A 21,669-nucleotide genomic window follows, 5' to 3' on the forward strand; every position below is an offset into this window, starting at 1 on the left:
TTGTCCAGCAAAGTCTCTTATGCCCTTTATTTAGAGATCTCCACGGGCCTCGTGGTGCAGTGGTCAAACTGCTTATTGTAGCCAAAACCGTGCTCACGGCCCGGGGTTCAATCCCAGGTAGCCGGCTCAAGGTTGACTCAGCCTTCTGTCCTTCCAAGACCAGTAAAATGAGTACCCAGCTGGCTGGAGGAGCAATGCGTCACCTGCATAATTAACGTAAACTGCCAAGAGAGTCCTTGAAGCACTGGGGGGGGGGTATATAAGCAGCACACTTTGCTTTGCTCCAATTCTGAAAAAGAACCACTAGGTCCCATGCACAATGAAGGAACTAGAAGACACAAAAGGGTAGCTGCTCTGGGTCATATATATATTTATTTATTAAAAGCAAGCCATTACGGAACACTGTGGTTTTGCCTGTGAAAGAAAGGAGAGCCATCTCTTCTCCCTCCTACAGGTCCCCCATTGTAGCCTATAGTGATAATTACTATCAATTTTACTCTACCTTATGGCAACCCTTTTCAGGGATTTGTAGATACTTTACTGTTGGGTAAAGTGCACTCAGAAGTAAAGAATATGCTGTACTTAGCATTCCTTTTGTAGGTACTACAGGACTCTGGAGCTTGCCCAAGGCCACACAGACTGACTGTTCTACAAGGCAAATTGGGGACTCAAACTCTTGACCCCTGGCTTCACAGCCAAGAGCTCCAAACCTTCTCCTGGGGGCTAGAGAATCTTCCAGACCAGGATCATTGCATCAATGAACAGCTGCAAGGGAGGGGGGCAGAAGATTCCAATGCTATTTATTACTAGCTTCATATTGGATTAGGGCACAGGTCCTTAACCTGTGGTTCGTAGACCTCTCACAGGGGGAGAGTCCGCAAAGGCTTGAAGAAACGTTATTGTCTTTTGCAGTTAAAATAGAATGAACAAATATGAAAGAAAGAAAGCAAGGAAGAAAGAAAAGGAAACACAGAACTAAATCTTAATTTCCGTTGCTCGTTTGTGTAAAATTTGGCATTTCTAACCTACTGCCTCCATTAAAAACAAACATAAGTAAAAAATCAGTTATGAAATTAACTGTTTGATAATAACTTTTTGATACTTCTGCACATGGTGAGAACATGCAAGTGAATGACGCTGAGTGGCTGAGACACAGCACGTTACATTTCTTGCTATTGTGCAGATGGTCAGAAGCCACGGGAAGAGAGAGTTAGAATCAGTCAGTGTCAGTGTGAGTGAGCATTCAGATGGACTTTGTGATCTGTTTCTTTGATTTCTGCTAATAAAAGCATTTGGTTATTGTCAAGTAAAGTGAGTTTTCGATATTATTGCGGTGAATTTCATAACAGTACATTTTGCAGAGCCTCAGAATGGATTGCTGGCTGAATCTGAAATGTAAAAGGACTGATGCTGCTGATGACGGTTCAAAGCAAAATGAAGATTCTTTCAGTCATCTTAAAACGTGTTGCCATTATAGCAAAGAATATCTGTTGATTGGCTTCACGTGTATAGGTCCTGAAGACAAACAACTACCCGCAGTGTGTGCTGTGTTATGAGTTACTGTCCAACGAGGCCATGAAACCATCAAAACTGTGAAGACATCTTGATACTAAACATGAAGAACATACCACAAGGAGCATTGATTTTTTCAAAAGTAAGGAACATGAGCTTTGGAAAAGTAAGAAAACGTAGAAAAGACTGCAGCCAAAAATGCAGTGAGGGCCTCATTTGAAGTTTCTCAACTAATAGCAAAAACCGGAAAATCACACACAATAGCGGAAGAACTTCTATTACCTACTGCAAAAATCATGGTTTCTGCATTGATCGAGAAAGCTGCCAAAGACCTTTCCTTAATGTCTTAATACCTTTGTCAAATAACACAGTTAAGAAGTGAATTGACTGTCAGCCAATATCAAGGAAAAATTAGAAAGAACTTGCATGTCCCTCTACTTTGCACCTCAACTGGACAAAAGCCCAGACATAACAAAGCAACCTTACTATGCTACACTAGATATGAGCGTGAGATAATTGCTTTCGAAGACATATTGTTAACCTCCTTGTTGGTATACACTACAACTGAAGAAGCATTTAATGGCTTGAATAAGTTTATAACATCTGATGGTTGCTGTGGGTTTTCCGGGCTCTTTGGCCATGTTCTTCCTAACGTTTCTCCAGTCTCTGTGGCCGGCATCTTCAGCGGACAGCACTCTGTGCTCTGGTGTACAGCACTCTGTAGTTGGCTACATCAGAGTGCTGTCCTCTGAAGATGCCGGCCACAGAGACAGGCAAAACGTTAGGAAGGACAACCTTCAGAACACGGCCAAAGAGCCCGAAAAACCCACAACAACCATTAGATCCCGGCCATGAAAGCCTTCGCGAATACATTTATAACATCTCATGACATGGATTGGTGGAAATACACAGACAGGGCACAAGTAATGGACTTGTAGCATGGATTAAGAAAATCATACCATTGGTGACTTGGTACAATTGCTTGCATACACAAGGAAGCTCTCGTTGTTAAGAAGATACCAGCTAGTCTAAAGCACACCTTAAATTAATCAGTCAAAATTGTCAATTTTATAAAAAAGCAAATACTAACTGAATGCAAGACTTTTTGATCAGCTTTGCAAAGTTATGGACAGTGAATACCACCAACTTTTGCTACTCTATCATGAGGTAAAGTTTTGTTTCATTTTTGGAAATTGAGACATAAGATTCTTTCTCATGGAGAAGCAATTTCACCTCAGTGATCATTTGACAGATTTTTCCTGGTTGGTCACATTAGAATATCTGTCAGATATCTTCATCCATTTAAATATAATTCACATACATCTTAAAGGAGAGAAAGTTACAGTTTTTAACGTTGAAGACAAGATCAAAGCAATGCTCAAAAAACTGGAAATGTGACTTCATCACCTATCAAACTGAAACCATGAAACATTTCCAAACCTCAAAAATGTTCTTGGTTCCACTGATGAAGAGTTGTCTAAGGAGGACACATCAATTATTGCACAATATTCGGTAGAATTGAAGCATAGTTTCTATGAATATTTTCCTGTTCCTGATGCAAGTAAAAATTGGATTAGAAATCCCTTTTCAGTTAGTACACGAACTAGACGGGTTCATAGCAGCAGAGGAAGCCAAGTTCATAGAAATATTCATGGATAGTGCTCTGAAATTGCAGTTCAAGGAACCGTACCCTCCAAATTTCTGGGCTCACCTACAAGCAGATTTTCTGAAACTATCGAAAAGGGTTATGAAAGTACTGATGCCTTTTGTAATGATATAATTGTGCAAAAATCATTCTCTGCTCTCACTTATCTTAAAAATAAGTATGAAAACCGTTTGAAAAATGTAAAGTCAGAACTCAGAATACAAATTTCAGCTATTAAGCCTGATATCACAAGGCTTGTAAGTGAAATGCAGCATCAGCCTTCTCATTATATACAGTGGTGCCTCGACTTACAACCATCCCGACATACGACCATTTTGAGTTGCGACCAGCTCCAGCTGCAGAATTTTGCTTTGACTTGCAGCCACAGCTTTGAGTTGCGATCAAAAGAGGCAGGGGGGAAAGGCGGGGAATTCAAATTAGAGGGCTAACCGTTAGTCAGCGAAGATCTACTTTGTAGTTCTTTAATCCCCACGGTTAAAGTGTGTGCGTCAGAGGAGGCTTGGGACTGCGTGGAGCTGCTTTCTGGTTCTAAGTATATGTACAGGGATTTACAGGCTGGGTGGGTTATGTTTCTGTGCTGTGATTTTTTGTGTGTTTATTTTTTCAGCCCCAGCACCTTCCAATGTGGCTTGCTGTGTTGTTAATTTTTTTAAGCCCCAGTGACGGAGCTTGCTGTGTGCTTTATTTGTCAGGTTTTTTTAAGCCCCATGCCTGCCGATGGGGCTTGCTGTGTGCGGTTTTTTTGTTGGAACAGATTAATTGCGTTCCAGTGCATTTCAATGGGAAATGGTCCTTTGACTTACAACCATTTTGAGTTACGTCCATCTTCTGGAATGGATTATGGTCGTAAGTCGAGGCACCACTGTATATGAATATAATATGTTCCCTTTTTTCCCCACCCAACTTGTATTTAGTGAAGTGCAATTTTGTACAAATTATATTCATAACAATTTCTAGCTTTCGTTTTCATATGACTTTTTTGAAGGTGTGTCATATTAATGATTTTATGTGTTTGTAATTTCAGTTTCTCCAGCAAGAATTAATGATGATGATGAGTATAGAAAGATTCCTGTAAAATATAATAGGAGTGTGTACATTAACAGATTAACGTATTTTCCCCTTCATGAGAACCATTAAATAAATATTTGAAACACTTTAGGATTTAAAGTCTTGAATTAAGTCTTGGTGATCCGTGGTCACAAAATACAGTGGTGCCTCGCTTAATGAGTGCACCGTTTAATGAAGAATCCGCACAGCGACACGTTTTTTGCAATCGCATTGTGATGTTTTGAATGGAAAAACATCGCATTGCGATAATCGGTAAGCGTTTTGCTTACCGATCTTCGCATTGCGATGTTCTAAAAACAGCTGATCGGCGGTTCCAAAATGGCCACCAGAAGAAAAAATGGCCACCCGCTCCATTTTCGCGCCCTGCCCTCGCTTACCAGGCGGCAAAAATGGCGGCCAGATGGGGGAATCTTCGCATAGCGGTAAGTTTTTGCCCCACAGGAACGCATTAAACAGAGTTTAATGCATTCCTATGGGTTTTCCCCCCCACATAGCGACGAATCTGATTAGCGACGTTAATCCGTTCCAGGATTAACGTCGCTATGCAGGGCAACACTGTATATTTAAACAGGGGCCATGGTAAAGTTTAAGAACCACTGGATTAGAGCCTTAATACTGAAGCATGGCATACAGACAACATTCTAGCAAGTCAATGATGCTCTTGTCCAGGATACTCCCATTTCATCTCCACTTTGTCCCTCCCTCCCTCCCACCAGCCTGTCACAAGAGTCAACCAACATTCCTTGGCCACTCAGTGCCTTTTCTTCACGGGGTGGGTTCTGAGTGTCCCAAATCTCCTTGGTGGAGATTTCTTCTTAGTTGCTTGTACTTCAGCCAGCCTTGAAATTCCCCTGCCAAGTATGCTAATATCAGTTTTTTATACACAGAAGATGCTGTTATAAGTACACAGGTCAGAAATCTAATCCATAGGCTAATGCACTATTAGTGATCTGCCCCATATATGTGATGCTTGTGTATAGCAATAATAAGAATGCTATATTTGCTTAAAATATTTTAACAATCAAACATTCCAATTTTTGTCAAGAATCTTACCAGGCCTTCCTCAGATCTCTGCTGTGTTTTCTTCAGTTCAACTTAGATATTCCACCCATTACAACTACAGTGGACCCTCTACTTAAGGAATTAATCCGTATTGGAAGGGTGGCTGCAAGTCGAAAAGTCTGTAAGTCGAATCTCCATTGACCTACAACGCACTGAAAACCGATTAATCCCATAACCAGTGGTTTTTATTCTATTTTTATTCCATTTTGGTTTTTTTCTGGTCTGTAAGTCGATTCTCTGGCTGCAAGTCGAATCTAAATTTTGCAGCCAGAGAAGTCTGTAACTCGAAAAGTCTGTAAGTCGAGCCATCTGTAAGTCGAGGGTCCACTGGTATGTCATTCCTCTTTTTCATTGTCACTGATTTTCCCTATCATTTATTTAAAATTTCTCTTCTTGCATTTGGAATATCTTAATTTACTTGCTCCCGCCTACAGTCATTGCCAAAAATATTGGCACCATTGCAATTCTGTCAAAAAAAATATGCAAACCTTCTCTCACAAAATTGTTGCAGTTGCAAATGTCTTGGTACTCACATGTTCATTTCTTTGGTTTGCGTTGGAACAACACAAAAATCAGAAGAAAAGTCAAATCTGATACAATCCCACACAGAAACCCAAAAATGCACTGGCCAAAATTATTGGCTCCATTAACTTAATATTTGGTAGCACCCCTTTTGGAAAAAAAATAACAGAAATCAATCACTTCCTATAACCATGAATGAGTTTCTTACATGGATGAGTTTCTCTACTAGAATTCTGGACCACTCTTCTTTTGCAAACTGCTCCAGTGCCTTTAGATTTGAAGGATGCCTTCTCCCAAATGCTGTTTTGAGACCGCTCCACAGGTGTTTGATGGGATTCAGATCTGGACTCATCAATGGCCATTTCAGAACTCTCCAGTGCTTTGTTTGTAACCATTTCTGAGCGCTTTTTGAAGTGTGTTTCAGGTCACTGTCCTGCTGGAAGACCCATGACCTCTGGTGGAGATGCAGCTTTCTGACACTGGCCACTACGTTGCGTCCCCAGATTCTTTGGTAATCATCAGATTTCGTGATAGCATTCACACAGTCAAGGCATCCAGTGCCAGAAGCAGCAAAGCAACCCCAAAACATATTTGAACCTCCACCACGTTTGACTGTAGGGACTGTGTTTTTTCTTTGAATGCCTCGTTGTTTTTCTATAACAGTGCAATGATATTCTTGACCAAAAAGCTACTTTTGTCTCATCTATCCACAGTATGTTCTCCCAGAAGGACTGTGGTTTTGTCACATAGTTTTTTGGCATACTCTAGTCTTGCTTTTTAATGCTTTGTGTCAGCAGTGGTGACCCCCCGGGTCTCTTATCATAGCGCCCCTCAGCTGGTGATGGATAATACAAGTTGCCACTGTTGTACCCTGTGTCTGCAGATCAGCTTGAATTTGTTTGGAAGTTAATCTGGGTTCTGTATCCACCATTCAAACAACCCTTCGTTGTAATTTTGCTCTTCCGTCCACATCCAGGGAGGTTAACTACAGTGCCATGGGCTGTAAACCTCTTGATGATATTGCGCACCGTGGACATAGAAACGTTAAGATCTCTGGAGATGGACTTGTAGCCTTGAGATTGTCAATGTTCTTCCACAATTTTTTTTTCTCTCAAATCCACAGACAACTCTTTACACTTCATTCTTTTCTCCATGCTCAGTGTCACACACACCACAAATGTTGAGTCAACTTTTCTCCATCTTAACTGGTTGCAAGTGTGATTACTATATTGACCACACCTTTTACTTGAGTCAGGTGTGTCTAAATACAAATTAAATGAACATTACATGCTTGAAAATCAATTATTTCTTACAATTTAGACAGGGTGACAGTAATTTTGGCCAGAGCATTTTTGGGTCTCGGTGTAGGATTGTATCAGATTTGACTTTTCTTCTGATTTTTGTGTTGTTCCAACGCAAACCAAAGAAATGAGCATGTGAATACCAAGACATTTGCAACTGCAACAATTTTCTGAGAGAAGGGTTGCATTTTCTGACAAAACTGCAAGGATGCTAATATTTTTGGCCATGACTGCATCTATTATTCTTCCTATGTCTTCTTCTCATACTCCTCACTGGTATGATTAGCTTCTGGAAGTCCAAGTTACATTCTTAATTTTGCTGACTTTACCTTTTCTCCTTCACCTTTTTTCTATCACTGGAACTCAAACTCCTTCACTATGCTTAGTTCCTTGATTATTGAAATAAAGTAACACAACTAAGAACTCATCTCATGTCTACCATATTCCAGTACTTTGCTCTTTGTTAAACTGCATATCTTGTACCAATAGTCTTTTACTATTTTCCATCTTGCACTAAAATTCACTTTTAAATAGTACATTGAACCTTGGCTCAAATAAAAAATTATATTCCATTTTAACAGTAAGGGAAACCAAGGAAAAGGCCACAAACTGTCCTTCACCGGTAACAGAATATCAAAGAACTAGCTGTCTGACCAATAGAAACCCAACAGGATTATTTGTGCCTTTTGTCTGCAGTCTTACATGAGACTAGGCAGACAAAAAGTCTGAAGACATCAAATTCTGATCTCTACTCCCTCTTGACAGAAATCTTATGAAGAACTTTGTAACATGATAATTCTTTTAAGGATGCAGCAAGACAGTTGCCAATACCTCTCACCAGACATCAGATGAGAACGGGCTGTGAATACTCTACTGGGCCCAGTTCCTTGTTGTCAGGAACATCACAGGAGATACTGAGATCACCTTTCAGACATTCTGTTCTCAAGGGTACAAATCACCCAATCTGCACACACAGAATGGAGCTCTCCATAGAGTGGTTGCCCCACCACTAGGAAACCCGAGAACATTTCTGGGAACCCAAATAGGTTTTCCTGGGCATAATCACAAACTAAGCTTAACAACAAAGAAGCTAAAACTGAAGCATGCACACATGGAATAATGCACAAGTCCACAAATAACACCATGAAGCCTCAAAGCTGAGACAGTTCCAACATTTACTCTCATAATGGATCAACCCTTGTGTCGCAGTTACAAAAGAGTCAGCATTCAGTTTTCTATAATAAAAAAATAACTGTTGCCATGTATGGAAGTGTCAGGACCTGAGATAGCTCAAAGGCAGTATTTGGAAAAATATTAGGAATCTTTTAACTAGAGGCAATTGATCACAGAGTTTAGACACTTCAGTGAACGGGACATAACTATGGGCCATCAATATAGCAGTGAAGATGAATGCCTTGGAAACACAGGAGGTAGCACTTGGACTTTGGTGATGTTCTGAGAGTATAAAACAAGGACAAATAGAACCATTCCATACTTATGCTGCTGGCTGTTGTAATCAAAGCACAGAAATCTTCTATGTGAATACAGGATCAGAATAATAAGGTATGACTATGGGGTCAATTTCTGGCACTATACACATGCCACAGGAACTTGGAAATGAATCAGAGTAAACTCAAAAGGTAAGGTGGAGGGCAGAGTGAAGCTTACATTTGTTTTCTAACTGAATCATAACAGACTACAGATAGAATCTCCTTTCTCAGATAAAGGTTAACTTTCTGACTGCTCATTTAACAGGTGGGCCTCCTTCCTCCAACACGTCATTTTCAAGTGAGCCTAGCTGGTTTGGCACTCACTTGAATGAAAAAGCAGATCCAGTCAAAATATTTTTAAAAATATTTTCAATGAAGGAACTATATTGTGAAAACAGCTCGGAAAAGAATCAAGCATAAATGAAGTAACAGTAGTTAAGATCACACTTAATCAATACCACTAATCTAGATAGAAAGCAGTTGTTATTATCAAGAAACACAAGACCAGGACACAGTGAAAGGGCAGGGCTTGCTCCTAAAAGCAGGCAAGTACAGTATAGGCCTTCTCTTCCTGTCTTCTTGGCAAAAAACCCTTGCCATTTTCTGCTATGTCATAATGTGCTGCACTATTAAAATAAATATGGTGGGGACAACCACGCTACAGTCCACTACAGTTCCTCTTAGACTCTTCCTAAAATCTGCCTGTTATGCTGGTATATATAACACAGCAACCCATTAGCAGCTCTTAACTTAGAAAACATGCACGTAATCAGCCAAAGGATTTCCAGGCATGCACTAGGTGGACTTGCTTGTAGCCTATGAACCTTTTCTGAGTCATTTGTGATTAGATTACTTTAAGAAAAGGTAAACGGGAAATATTAAGTTTCTGTATCAATATGATGATCCCGTTAAGAGCCCCTACATTGCTAGAAGTGTTAGGATTTTTGCTCTCCAAGACAACATTACCAAAAGACTTGAAAACAACACCATTTGCTATTGGATGCTATTTGTTTTCTCTTGTATGACTTACATAACATAACTTTCAATGTATTACTGAAGCTGTCATCTATGAGAACACTAAACAAAAGTTTATTGGCTTTCTAAAAGCCAATAAACTTTTAGAAAACATAATGCCTACTTGTACTTTAAATGTAACCACAAAACAGACACCTAATAGGGTTACGTGTGCAAGATCTACCAGGACAGTTTTCTCTTCAAGGACTGACCCAACAGCAGTTTATTTACACACAAAATAAATTTGGCTTACTTCCAATGTTTGCAGAAGCTACACACAAACACTCCCAGGAGGTGAATCATCAGAAAAACTAGTGTTGCATGATAAATAGCATTGTTACAAGAACAATATACTGACAAAGACAGCACCTGAGTCAATTCCATACTTGTTACAGAAAAGAGAAACTAGGATGCTTGTAGAATCTGAACATGCACATCCTATCCATATTTATTTGGAAATAGGTCCCACATATGTCAGTGGATCTTACTCCTGAGTAAATGCACAAAGAATTCAACAAGTTGACTTTTGACTGGTCAAGTGCACAGGATCAGTTTGGGGGATGTTTTGACTGAACTGACACAGCACTCTCAACTACAGTAAGTCATACTATTTAAGTATCATTAGCATTATCCCTGTAATTCTCAGCATGTTTATTATGCAGTCCTAGTTACGACAAACATAGTGTACAGTTCTTATTACTGAGTACATATGATCTCCAAGAAGCATTTCAAAGATTATACAAGAGCATATGATGAAGCATTTCTTAAGCTATTTTAATGTTAGAATAAATCATTTTCTCATACAGATGAAGCCTTAGATCAATGACTCTCAAACACAGGGGCCCAGCTATTTCTGAAGTAAAACACTGACAAGAGCTAGCCAGCACAACCAACAACCATGGGTTCTGAGAGCTGTAATACAAGATTCTCTGGAATCCCAAGTTTGGACAAGACTGTCTTAAGACAATTCACAAGTTCTTCTTTATGACTTCCTTATACAACCCTTCTGCAAAGGTTGCTGTACCAGGGGTCTCCTTTTCCAGGCAAAAATCTTATTTATTATTATTTATTTAAAATATTTATACCCTGCTTTTCTCCTCAAAAGACCCAAGGCACCTTACAATATTAAAACAGGAAAGGGGGAGGGAACAGCAGCCCCTCTCTTAGGCAGCCAGTTACTGAGAAAAGACCTGCCTGAAAGGTCTTTGCCTGCCTATAGAAGGACAGGCCTGTAGGAGGACAGTACAGAGGAGGCCAGCCTGACCTCCTTGTGGGATGCAATTCATCAGCCTGGGAGCAGTGACAGAGAAGGCCCCCTTTTGTGTCCTCACCAAACGCACCTGTGAAGGTGATGAGATGGAGAGAAGACCTCTCCCACTGATCTTAAAATCCATGCAAGCTCACAATGGGAGATCTAGATCCAAGCCATTTAGGACTTCATAAGTCAAAACGAACACTTTAGGTGGTGCTCTGAAACCACACACAAGAGTACATTAGATTTTTTCCAATCTACCTGGAGGTTTCAATGACTGAACCTGAGAACCTTTCCATGCAAAGACTGTTACAATCTTGTTTCCGTCTGTATAAGTATTATAATTTGATGGTCCCCTGGACCCTCAGAACCTGAGTATATTTGTAGCTTGGGGAAGGGCTCTACCAATGCAACTTGTTAATAAGAAATAATTTTATACATTTGTTTATTAGTAAATATCTCTTTGCAGCTGTAGTATATGTGTCTTATTTCACATATCGGATTCATTATGAAAATGGTTAGATTGTTATTGTTAAGGGCTTCAGACTTATGGCAACCAAAACAGGGCTTTTGAGGTCTGTAAGATGTTGGTGTGGCTTGCCACTGAGTAGGAATTCAAACCCAGGTCCCTTGCATCCTAGACCAACATTTTATCCATTAAATCACACTGGGTTTCCTTCATATTGAGCATTATATAAATATTATAAACAATTATATTAAATAAGGAATAGTTGACTTCTAAATAAATTTTGTGGAGTTAACTGGGCCTTACTCTCAAATACACATAGCCAAAAGTCAGTATTAAAACATAATCACAAATAAGGTATGTTCCACTGAATCCTTTGCAAATGCACATATAGCTAGAAATGTTGATTACAACATTTAAAAGATCAAATTCTGTAATGAACTAACAAACTATATTATTTTTCTAGCCTTAAAACTACCCAGTCACTTCTGAAATAAAAATAATTCCTTCTGTGTACTAATGAATTCTGCTCAGGCATTGAAAGAGCTTAAGTCAAAGCAATACTTGAAATTATACTTGCCAACCAAATTCAATTTTTCATGTGTGTGATGTTCCCTAAAAGAAACAAAAATGGTAACACAACAAAACATTGTCCTATAACATGGTATCCTCAAATTAGTTTTATCTGAGAGCACCCAGCTTTTTAAAGCTAAAAAGACGCCCTGTTTAATATATGATGCTCATATAAAGAAATATTACTTCAGTTGTTCTGTTCTTCAGAGAGCACATCTCCTTACTTTCACACTTTGAAAACAGGAGATGAGCAATTTTTCAAAGTTGTAGTTCATGCTTTTCCATAATATATGTGTCCAAGTGCCTTTCCAAAAATTCTTTTCACCAATCATCTCTGACTTGATTTTAAAAGCCCTTATTCTACAAAATCGTTTCTAAGCAATTTCAGAAAATATACCCTTTGGCAATAAATCGTATTACAGGAGACATAATTCAGAGGACAAGAATTATTTGTTGACTTTACTTCAGACAGTAAAACAAGGAGCACACATCAAGCTGCATGTTGCTTTGGTCAGATTTCCTGGCCTATTGAAATACACAGGCCATCTGTGCACATACCGCAGTTCAAACACACCTTGTAGGCACAGCAGAATATCCTCTTATTTTACCCAAACTATTTTGGGATAAAAAACACAAAGACAAGGACTCCACAAGTCAGCTGCTCAAGCTGTAACAACTCAGACTTGTAACAGTTCACATATTTCGCTCCTTCTCCACTTCTGCAACTTAGAACTAAATCTGGAGCTGAAAAGTGGTCAAGCTGTGATCCTAGAGACATTTGAAAAATAACTACTTCTCTGTATCAGTAGTGGTTGTACCTAAAACACTAAGGCAGGATTTAAATGTTCATCCTGTAATATCAGCCCCCTCTTAGGGAATTTTGATTCTTAGCTACTTAATAAAAACAAATGAGAACCCTTAACTGAAAACTAATGGATGCTAAATTATTTCAAAATTTGAGATTAACTACTTTACATGGTACTGTTTAGATCCTGATCCATTCATGAAGAATAAGTATACATAAGATGTAGAACATTATTTTGTCTAATAATGAATATAAAAATGTGTGCAGGGTGAGGACTTGAAAGATCAAAGGAAATGCAAGATATATACTGTATATTTTAAAACCAAGCTTTCAATTTCATATTGCAAACATTCAACAACAAAGTATTCCAATAGCACTTCAGAGTGGATAAGCATGGAAAGCTTTTTCTAAGACACATTTTGATACAACATCTGTCTCTCTACACACTGCAGGCGAAACTTCTCAAGATCACCCAAAATTGATAAAATCCTTTTAATGAAAAGAATGACCAGTTAGAGCCTGAGAGCACTAACTATACGCCAAGACCAAAAATAAACCCCCAAACCTATGGCACTTGGCTATCATGAAGGAAGACATTAAACTAAGAGACAACATGGCACAAGAAATCTCCTTACATCCAACTAGTGAGTAAGAATCTCACAAACGCATCACAGAATTAAAGCACAGTATTAGCACCTTTCAAGATGCAGCCCTTGAAGATGAAGGCTGGAAACGGCCACTTTTCTACACCCCCCCTCCCTCAAAACTGATCCTAACCTGGAAAAGTCAGCAAGAAAAGAGGGGCGAATCTAGCAAACAAACACCCTCCTCTCCCTCCCCCCCCCCCAAAGATCTGCTCGGCTCAAGAGTGGAATTTGTGAAGCCAGAGAAGGCTCCCTGCCTCCCTCTCCCATACACGGATAGGCTTACCTTGGCTGCACCCCACTTTTATTTCCTTTCCTGGAGCAGTGGAGAGACACACACAAAGGGTAATAAAGGGGGAGGAGGGGAGAGCAGGGGGATGGGGGGGAGACAGGGAGAGAGCTGGTGAACTGGCTGCTGCTGTTCCTCCTCTGTGTGTGTATGTGTGTGTATGTGTGTGTGTGAGAGAGAAGTGTCTCCAGCCAGGGCCAAAAAAGCAGCAGCAACGGCGGCGGCGGCGGCAGAAGCAGCAGCAAGAGTAGTAGAGGAGGAGAAGACGGGGACTGTGTTGCTAAGAGGCTTTGGGTCTCTTTTCTCTTTCCTCTGACGGCCAAAGCGGGGGAAGAAACTCTCCTGCTCTCCCTGTGTCTCTCCGGGAATCCTCTAGCTAGGCTGGGGGTGGGGGAGAAACTCAACCTTATCAGGCCAAAACCCTCCCCGCAAGCCAATTCAAGGTGGAATTAGTGCTCTGTCCCTTTAACAATATAAATAAAAGGTCCCCCCAGTCTCCCCCTTCCCTCTCTTCTTCATCATCAGCTGCTGCTGCTGCTGAGGCTCTCTGGCTCTGGCTGGGAGAAAGATGGGAGGCTGTCACTGCGCATGCGCCCCAAGGGAGCTTGCTGGGTTGAAGGAGGGGGGAGGGAGAAAAAGGTTGCCTCCCACAATGCCCCGCGCTGGGAGCGAACCCGGAAAAGGATCCCGTGAAGATGGAAGGAAAGGGGGCCGGAAGTTGTGGGAAGGGAAATCGGAAGTAAGTCAAGGGGAGGAGGCAAAAAAAAAAACAGGGAGTCGGGAGAGGGGGCAGGCACGCGACTAGGAGGCGGCGTTGTGCTATGTGTGTGTCAGTGTATCCAATGCCTCTCTACGCAGGCGTGCGCTCCGTGTCACGTGCGAGCCGCTAGAAACTCTTGAGGGCGCGCGTGCGCGCGGTGCTCGCTGGGAGGCCTTGGATCCTCCCTGATCGAGCCGGAGAAGTTGTGGGCGGGGAGCGTAAGAGAGGCGAGGGCGCAGGCGCGCCCACCCAGCCACCGTTGAATGCGAGCGCGAGCGCTCCCAGGTGCTGCCGTTGGTCTCGAGGGAAGGCGGAGGCTGGAGGGGGGCGGAGGGAGGGTGCTGGGATTTGAGGCGAGTCGGAGTTGTTGCTGCCGTTAAGTTTCGAATTTCATCCGTGGTTTATATATTTATATTTTTAACTTGAATTCCTTCCCTTTAAGCCGGGATGGCAGTGGAAGACAGGAGGGCCTGGCGTGTTCTGGTCCATGGGGTCACGAAGAGTCGGACGGGACTTACCGACTAAACAACAACAAGCCGAGATAGGGCTCTGAGGCGTTTCAAGGATGGCGTGGTGGCTGCCCGCGTTGTTTATCTCTGTCTCCTCCCCCCCCCCCCTCTCAATCTCTCCTTCCCTGAAGATACTGAGACGGTGGGTTCGTGGCGCTTCCCCTTAACGGCGATGACGGTAGGGGAAGGGTTTCCTTTCGGTGCGTTTGCCTGTGGGATCGGAAGGCAGCCCAGCCGCTGCCGAGCTCAACTTCGGGGAGGCGAGTCCTCCAGTGGTCGTGACGGCTACAGGTTTAAGCGCTTTCAGAGACGGGATGGGACGAATTCACGGAAAATAAGACCCATTCGTGCTCCCTGGCCACGAGGGCTATGTGTTCTCTCAGGGAGAACAAGCCGAGCGCCTCTGAACACCCCTGGCTTGGAAACAACCCCCATTACTATTATCTACATCTGTTCGGCCACGGTGGCAGATGGGAGGTAGGGCTGGATAGACCACGGCTGTGATCGGGCAGGACTCCTTCGAGAGGAGGAAGGGGAGCAGCGATAAGTTTCTGCTGTTGAGCTTGATTTGTGTTTTTCTACACCAGTAGTAGCTTTAATTTGTGAGTAGTGGCTTTGAGAACTGGAGATCCAAGTGAATGTGACAGGATGTTTTGCATTTGGTTACTTTCCAAGAGTGCCATAAATTTCCAAGTCATCTCCATTTCAAAAGCAATCCAGTAGAAGGGCAGATTCTGTAGTATCCTTGAATTTTTCCCTTAAAAGTACTAACAGGAGAAATAAGAAATGTGTTTTGGATGGGTATGGCATAGATCAGAAACAGGGAACTCTTGCACAAAATACACAGCTAGTTGGCATAAGAGAGCAAGTGCAGTAGAGTAATCGACTAGGACTCTGGAGACCTGGATGCAAATCCCTGCCTGCTCCTTTGTATATTTTGCAGTGTATCAGTGGTAAAATTGCTCCTGAACAATTTCACATGGCTTGAAAATGCTACCCCGTTTCACTGAAAATAAGACCTAACCTGAAAATAAACCCTAGTATGATTTTTCAGGATGCTTGTAATATAAGCCCTACCCCCAAAATAAGCCCCAGTTAAGTGAAACCCCACCCTCCACCATTGGATCAAAAATTAATATAAGACCCTGTCTTATTTTCGGGAAAACATGGTATTAGTGTTAGCAAGTTACATGTGATTTGACAACACATGCAAATCAGTTGAAGTGCATCAATTTGAAATAAAAAAGCACAATGCGAAAACCTTTGTTCTACTTGTATGATTTTCAAAACTCTGGTCTCTTCTGCGGCCTTATGCACCACCTAAAATCAATTCTTTTTTAGTCCTCCAGAGTGGGTTTTGGGACAACATATGGGGCTTTTTAGCTCATAAATTTACTTTGGAATAATGTAATAGGTCTTGGTATTCTTTTTAATCATGACTAATATTTAATTGTTAATACATAGTTTATATAGCATTTTAAGCTTGTTAATATTGTATAATTGTAATTGTTGTGAGCTGCCTTAGGTCCCCTTTTGGGATGAAAGGTGGCAGATAGATTGATTTAAAAAACATGGTAAAGATTCCAGTGAGAGTTAACTTCAATCCTGAGTGCCTGAGAAATTCCTTTGTAATATAAAATGTTTTCTGTATTCTAGGGTGTGGATTAGAATGAGCAAACGTAAATTGAAGGAAGATAGCTTTACAAACAGGGAATGTATTTCAAAGGTTAGTATTTCCTTTTTCTTCTATATGACAAATACAGTAATTTGTCCCTACTCACAAATGAGACATTTTTCCAATAAAAAATTGTTTGTACAAATGTTGTACTTGTAGATTGTCTATCTGACCACACGTATCTATAGATAATTTCTTTAGTAGATCCAGCCTGTCATATTCTCAACCTGTAATAAAATGGTTAATAGATTATTTTAAAACCAATACTAGTTACTATCCTACATAGACTATGCATGTAGCACTTACTGGCTGAAATCATGGTTGCATCAAGAGGGACTGGCCAGTATGGTTCTTGTTACTAGATGGAGGACTGTGTACAGAGAGGTATGGAAGTTTCTGGTATGGATCCCAGAAGGAGGTATGGATCATGCATTACACAGTCGGGGGCTCCACGTGTAGCTCTTGTCAGGTGTGTGCATTCAGTGCCTGAAACCCTACCACTAAGCGTAAGACAAATTGTAACTTTTAGTCTGTTACTCCTCAGTGAACAAAGTACCTCATCATAGTTCTCGGGGACACATGCACATGCATCAAGCCAGCTTCGCAAGCACTGTGATATTATTTAATTAGAATTTGCATTCCAGTCTTTAAATGTGTGTGCTATAACTTCTATCACTAGTAGAACCACACAATTTTTTCTGAGATGGTTCTTTCTAGAGTAAAATACTTTCTGATTGTCTCCTTGAAAATGTCCAGTTCCAGTCCATTATCTCACTCACATCAAATATTGCAGTGTTTTGAATGGTCCATTTCTTGTTTTACAGTTTTGAGCTCAGTATGTCTGGCTTCTAAGCCAGGTGTATTTCTATTATAATACAGTAGGTATTAATTAGTGGCTGTTCCAACTGTCCATATCTGGCAGGAGGTGGTATTTTGGGTTATATTTCCATAGCGAGCTGAAACAATAATGAATGCTTTATTCTAGAGTCGTATTTCTTGTCAGTGGACAGATAAGCCTGAGTGATGGCTCTTGGCAGCTTGGGATAGCACACTAAATTTACATGTGGAAGGTCTCTGGCTTGCTTGTAGTATGAAACAGCATACTAGCTCATTCATAACATGCTTTGTGGTGATATCGCAATATACTTCTGTGTTGCTCATCTTATAAAGCTTTGTGGTAAACAGACTTTCAAAAACAAACAAACCAAAAATGAGTATGGAATAATCTATTAGGTGATCTAATCTTCATGTTCATAAAATGCACTGTTCTATTCATTCATTCATATCCAAGTGTTGTATAATGTAAAATCAAGGACATATATGAAGTATAGATGAAATTAAAAACAAATAATAATAATAATAATAATAATAATAATAATAATAATAATAATAATAATAATAATAATAATAATAATAATAATAATAATAATAATAATAAAATTTATTGTCATTGTAAGTATATACACAGTATACCATACAACGAAATTCACAGACACCCAGAGACCAGACACATGCACACACATAACATTCCCCAAACACTCCCTACCCACTAGAAGTCCCCCACTAAAAATACAAACATCTACACCTCAGGCCAAGTAACACAGTCCAACTAATTATTCACTACTGGTGGTCTTTAAGCTCATTAAATGCTAAGATAATCAAATTAATTTTGATCAGAAGCAGGCTACTTCAATAATGTTATCTCAGCCATTTGCTAATTTTTCTTTTTTACAAGAGGTGGGACATAAACTACATGCACATAAGTGCTGCGTTGATTGAATTTATCCACAGTCGCAGAAAAATTGTCCTGTATCCAAGTAAGGTAAAGGGTCCCCTTGACATTTAGTTCACTCGTGTTCGACTCTAGGGCACAGTGCTCATCCCTTGTTTCCAAGCCATAGAGCTAGTGTAGGTCTGAAGATAGTTTCTGTGCTCACATGGCCAGCCGACTAGACACGGAACGCCGTTACCTTCCCACCAAGGTGGTACCTATATACCTACTCACATTTTTTACATGCTTTTGAACTGCTAGGTTGGCAGGAGCTGGGACAAGCAACAGGAGCTCACTATGTCGCGTGGATTCGATCTTACAACTGCTAGTCTTCAGATCTTGCAGCACAAGAACCAACTAAAAACATGGATGTTTAGGCAGGCCTTCCCTTCCATTTAATTCCTGTCCTCTTTCCTTTTTCTTTCTCTCTTTATTTGATTTATTTTTATTTTTCCCATCTTACAGAATCATCTAATTAATTAATTGTTATAAATTTTTTAGAACTTGTTATCATTTGTTGTAAGCCGCCTAGAGTGGTCGAAATGACTAGATAGGCGGGGTATAAATACAGTAAATAAATAAATAAATAAACAAGAGGCTTCTGCGGTTTAATCCACAGCGCCACCACGTCCCTGTTTGTATCCAAGTACGGTGGTGCCTCGCAAGACAATTTTAATTCGCTCCATGGAAATCACTGTCTTGCAAAAACATCGTCTTGCGAAACGCGGTTCCCCATTGGAATGCATTGAAATTTATCGTATTGGGGAAAAACAATCCCCTCACCGCCTTTGGAAATGCAGTGGGTCTCAGATGGCCTTCCCCCTCTTTCTCTCTCCAGCAGCAAAGAAAGAGGGTAAAAGGATTCAAAGCAGTCCCCTGGCTCCTGATCATGGTGATTTCTTTTGCCCTGATCCTTTGCCACTGGGGAGAGAAAGAGGGAGAATGCAATATAAGACATCACCAGGACTTGCTGCCTTTGCAATAGGTCCTGATGAGGGGAAAAAGAGATCAAATGGATTCTAGAAAGACCAGGGAAAAAACAAATGCAATCCCCCACTACCACAAATTATGCAGTTTAGTTTCCCACATTAAGGGAAATCGCAGGGATCAGCAGACCTGAAGTGCAATGGATGAGCCTCCCCCTGGGAAAACCACTTTCATGACCATGGCATTTCCCCTGCAAGGTGGCCCTTGCACCTCTTGCCCCCTTCTGTGCCCTGCCCCCCCCCAAGGCATGGTGATCCCCTGGCTGCACCTCCCGCTCCGAACAGGGCTGCACAGCCCCAGTCTGGGGCTGCTTCTCAAAAAAAGCATGTGTAGTGAAACAAACAGTAGCTGTAAGAGGTCTTTAGTGACCTTCTTTCTCCTCTCCAAGTCCTAGAAATCTACCTGGAGAATTCTAGGTGACCTCTGGGACTTGAAATCTTAGAATTAAGAAAATCTTATTCTGCAAGGCATCCTTAGTTGTAGCACTTGCTAAGCTGTTGAATACCTACAATAACCAGTGTGTCTGTTCTGTGCCATTCAGTAAAGGGAGTTCATATACATATTAGAGGTCATCATCATCTATATTTATGTCAAAAGCAGTCAAGTGGATCAACCAACAGGTTTTTCTTCTTGCCCAGGGTACTCATAGATGTGTTCACAGTCCTTGCATTCTTCAGGAGGTCCTTCTGTGACAAACACACATGAGGTGCAATTTATGTTGTAAGGAGTGCCAGTCTTTTATTTTAATGGAAGTTCTTATATTGCCATTCCTTTCTTAGAATCATAGAAAAGTGAAGTTGGAAGGGGGCTACAAGGCCATAAAGTCCAACCCCCTGCTCAGTGCAGGAATACAATCAAAGCATATCTGCCAGGTGATTATCTAAGTTTTCCTCCAATAGGTAACTGGTTTCACTGTCATACTGCTCTAACAGTTAGGAAGTTTTTCCTGACATTCAACCGAAATCTGACTTCCTTTAACTTGAGCCCATTGTTGCGTGCCCTGCACTCTGGGATGATTGAAAACAGATCTTGCCCCTCCTCTGCATTACATCCTTTCAAGTATTTGAAAAGTCCTATCATATCACCCCTCAGTCTTTTGTGAAGGTTAAACATGCCCAATTCTTTCAGCCTTTCTTCATAAGGCTTGGTTTCCAGCCCCCTGATCATCCTTGTCACCCTACTGTGAACTTGTTTCAATTTGTTGGCATCCTTCTTGAAGTGTGGTGTCCAGAACTGGACACAGTACTCAAGGTGAGGCCTAACCAGTGCTTAATAGAGGGGGACTAGCACCTCGTGGAATTTGGAAACTTTACTTCTATTAATGCACCCTAAAATAGCATTAGCCTTTTTTGTAGCCACATCATACTGTTGGCTCATATTTAACTTGTGATCTACAACAATTCCATGATCCTTCTTGCTCGTAGTTTTGTTGAGCCAGGTATCCTTCATCTTGTAACTGCAATTGGTTTCTTTTTCCGAGGTGCAAAACTTTGCACTTATCCCTGTTGAATTTTATTCTGTTGCTTTCAGCCCAGTGCTCCATCCTATCAAGGTCATTTTGAATTTTGTTTTTGTGTTCTAGGATATTAGCTATTCCGCCCAATTTGGTGTCATCTGCAGATCTGACAAGCATTCCCTGCACTCGCTCATCCAAGTCATTAATAAAAATATTGACGAGCATCAGGCCCAGGACTGAGCCTTGGGGTACCGCACTTGTGACCTCCTCCCAGTTAGCGAAGGGCCCATTAATCATCACCCTCAGAGTACGATTCTATAGCCAATTGTGTATCCACTTGACACCTGACCTATCCAACCCACACCTAGTTAGCTTGCTAATCAGGATCGCATGGGGCACTTTGTCAAAAACTTTGCTGAAGTCAAGATATACTATGCCTACAGCATTCCCTCTGTCTATCAGGGAGGTGACCTAATCAAAAAATGAGATCAAATTAGTTTGGCAGGATTTGTACTTGACAAATCCGTGTTGGCTTCTAGTTAATTACTGCATTGTTTTCTAGGTGCTTGCACAATGACCGCTTTACGATCTGTTCCCAAACTTTACCTGAGATTGATGTTAGGCTGATTGGACTGTAGTTCCCAGGTTCCTTTTTTTTTCCCCCTTTTGAAGATAGGGACAACTTTGGCCCTCCTCCAATCCTCTGGCACTTCCCCCGTTTCCCATGATTTCAAGAAAATTCAGGCCAGTTCTTTCAGTACTCTCGGATGCAGTTCATCCGGCCCTGGAGATTTGAACTCGTTTATGGTGGTAAAGTGTTCCTTGACTATTTGTTTATCTATCTCCA

The 21,669-nt window shown here is 41.0% G+C and overlaps 2 protein-coding genes and 1 non-coding gene across 13 annotated transcripts in view; 1 reads left to right on the forward strand and 2 right to left on the reverse strand.

Annotated features, from left to right (window-relative positions):
* The window catches only part of MBD5 (methyl-CpG binding domain protein 5), a 180,036-nt gene extending 165,700 nt beyond the window's left edge, over positions 1 to 14,336 (reverse strand). For all 4 annotated transcript variants that reach the window (XM_078376795.1, XM_078376798.1, XM_072983590.2 and 1 more), the window contains exon 1: positions 13,662 to 14,336. The gene's annotated coding sequence lies outside the window, so the exon portion shown is untranslated. The remainder of the gene's footprint in view (positions 1 to 13,661) is intronic.
* ORC4 (origin recognition complex subunit 4) overlaps positions 14,315 to 21,669 on the forward strand; it is a 31,076-nt gene continuing 23,721 nt past the window's right edge. For 2 of the 8 annotated variants that reach the window (XM_072983638.2, XM_078376830.1), the window contains exons 1-2: positions 14,708 to 15,075; positions 16,590 to 16,659. In XM_072983638.2, the coding sequence (XP_072839739.2) occupies positions 14,990 to 15,075; positions 16,590 to 16,659 (156 nt within the window). In that variant the 5' untranslated portion in view covers positions 14,708 to 14,989. The other 6 variants (XM_020785690.3, XM_072983609.2, XM_072983608.2 and 3 more) reach the window with 6 other exon arrangements.
* On the reverse strand, positions 19,408 to 19,571 carry LOC140703349 (U1 spliceosomal RNA). The gene has a single exon (XR_012082782.2). It is a non-coding gene; the product is annotated as a U1 spliceosomal RNA (small nuclear RNA).

Source organism: Pogona vitticeps, chromosome 1 (genome assembly GCF_051106095.1).
Source record: "Pogona vitticeps strain Pit_001003342236 chromosome 1, PviZW2.1, whole genome shotgun sequence".
Lineage (NCBI taxonomy): Eukaryota > Metazoa > Chordata > Lepidosauria > Squamata > Agamidae > Pogona > Pogona vitticeps.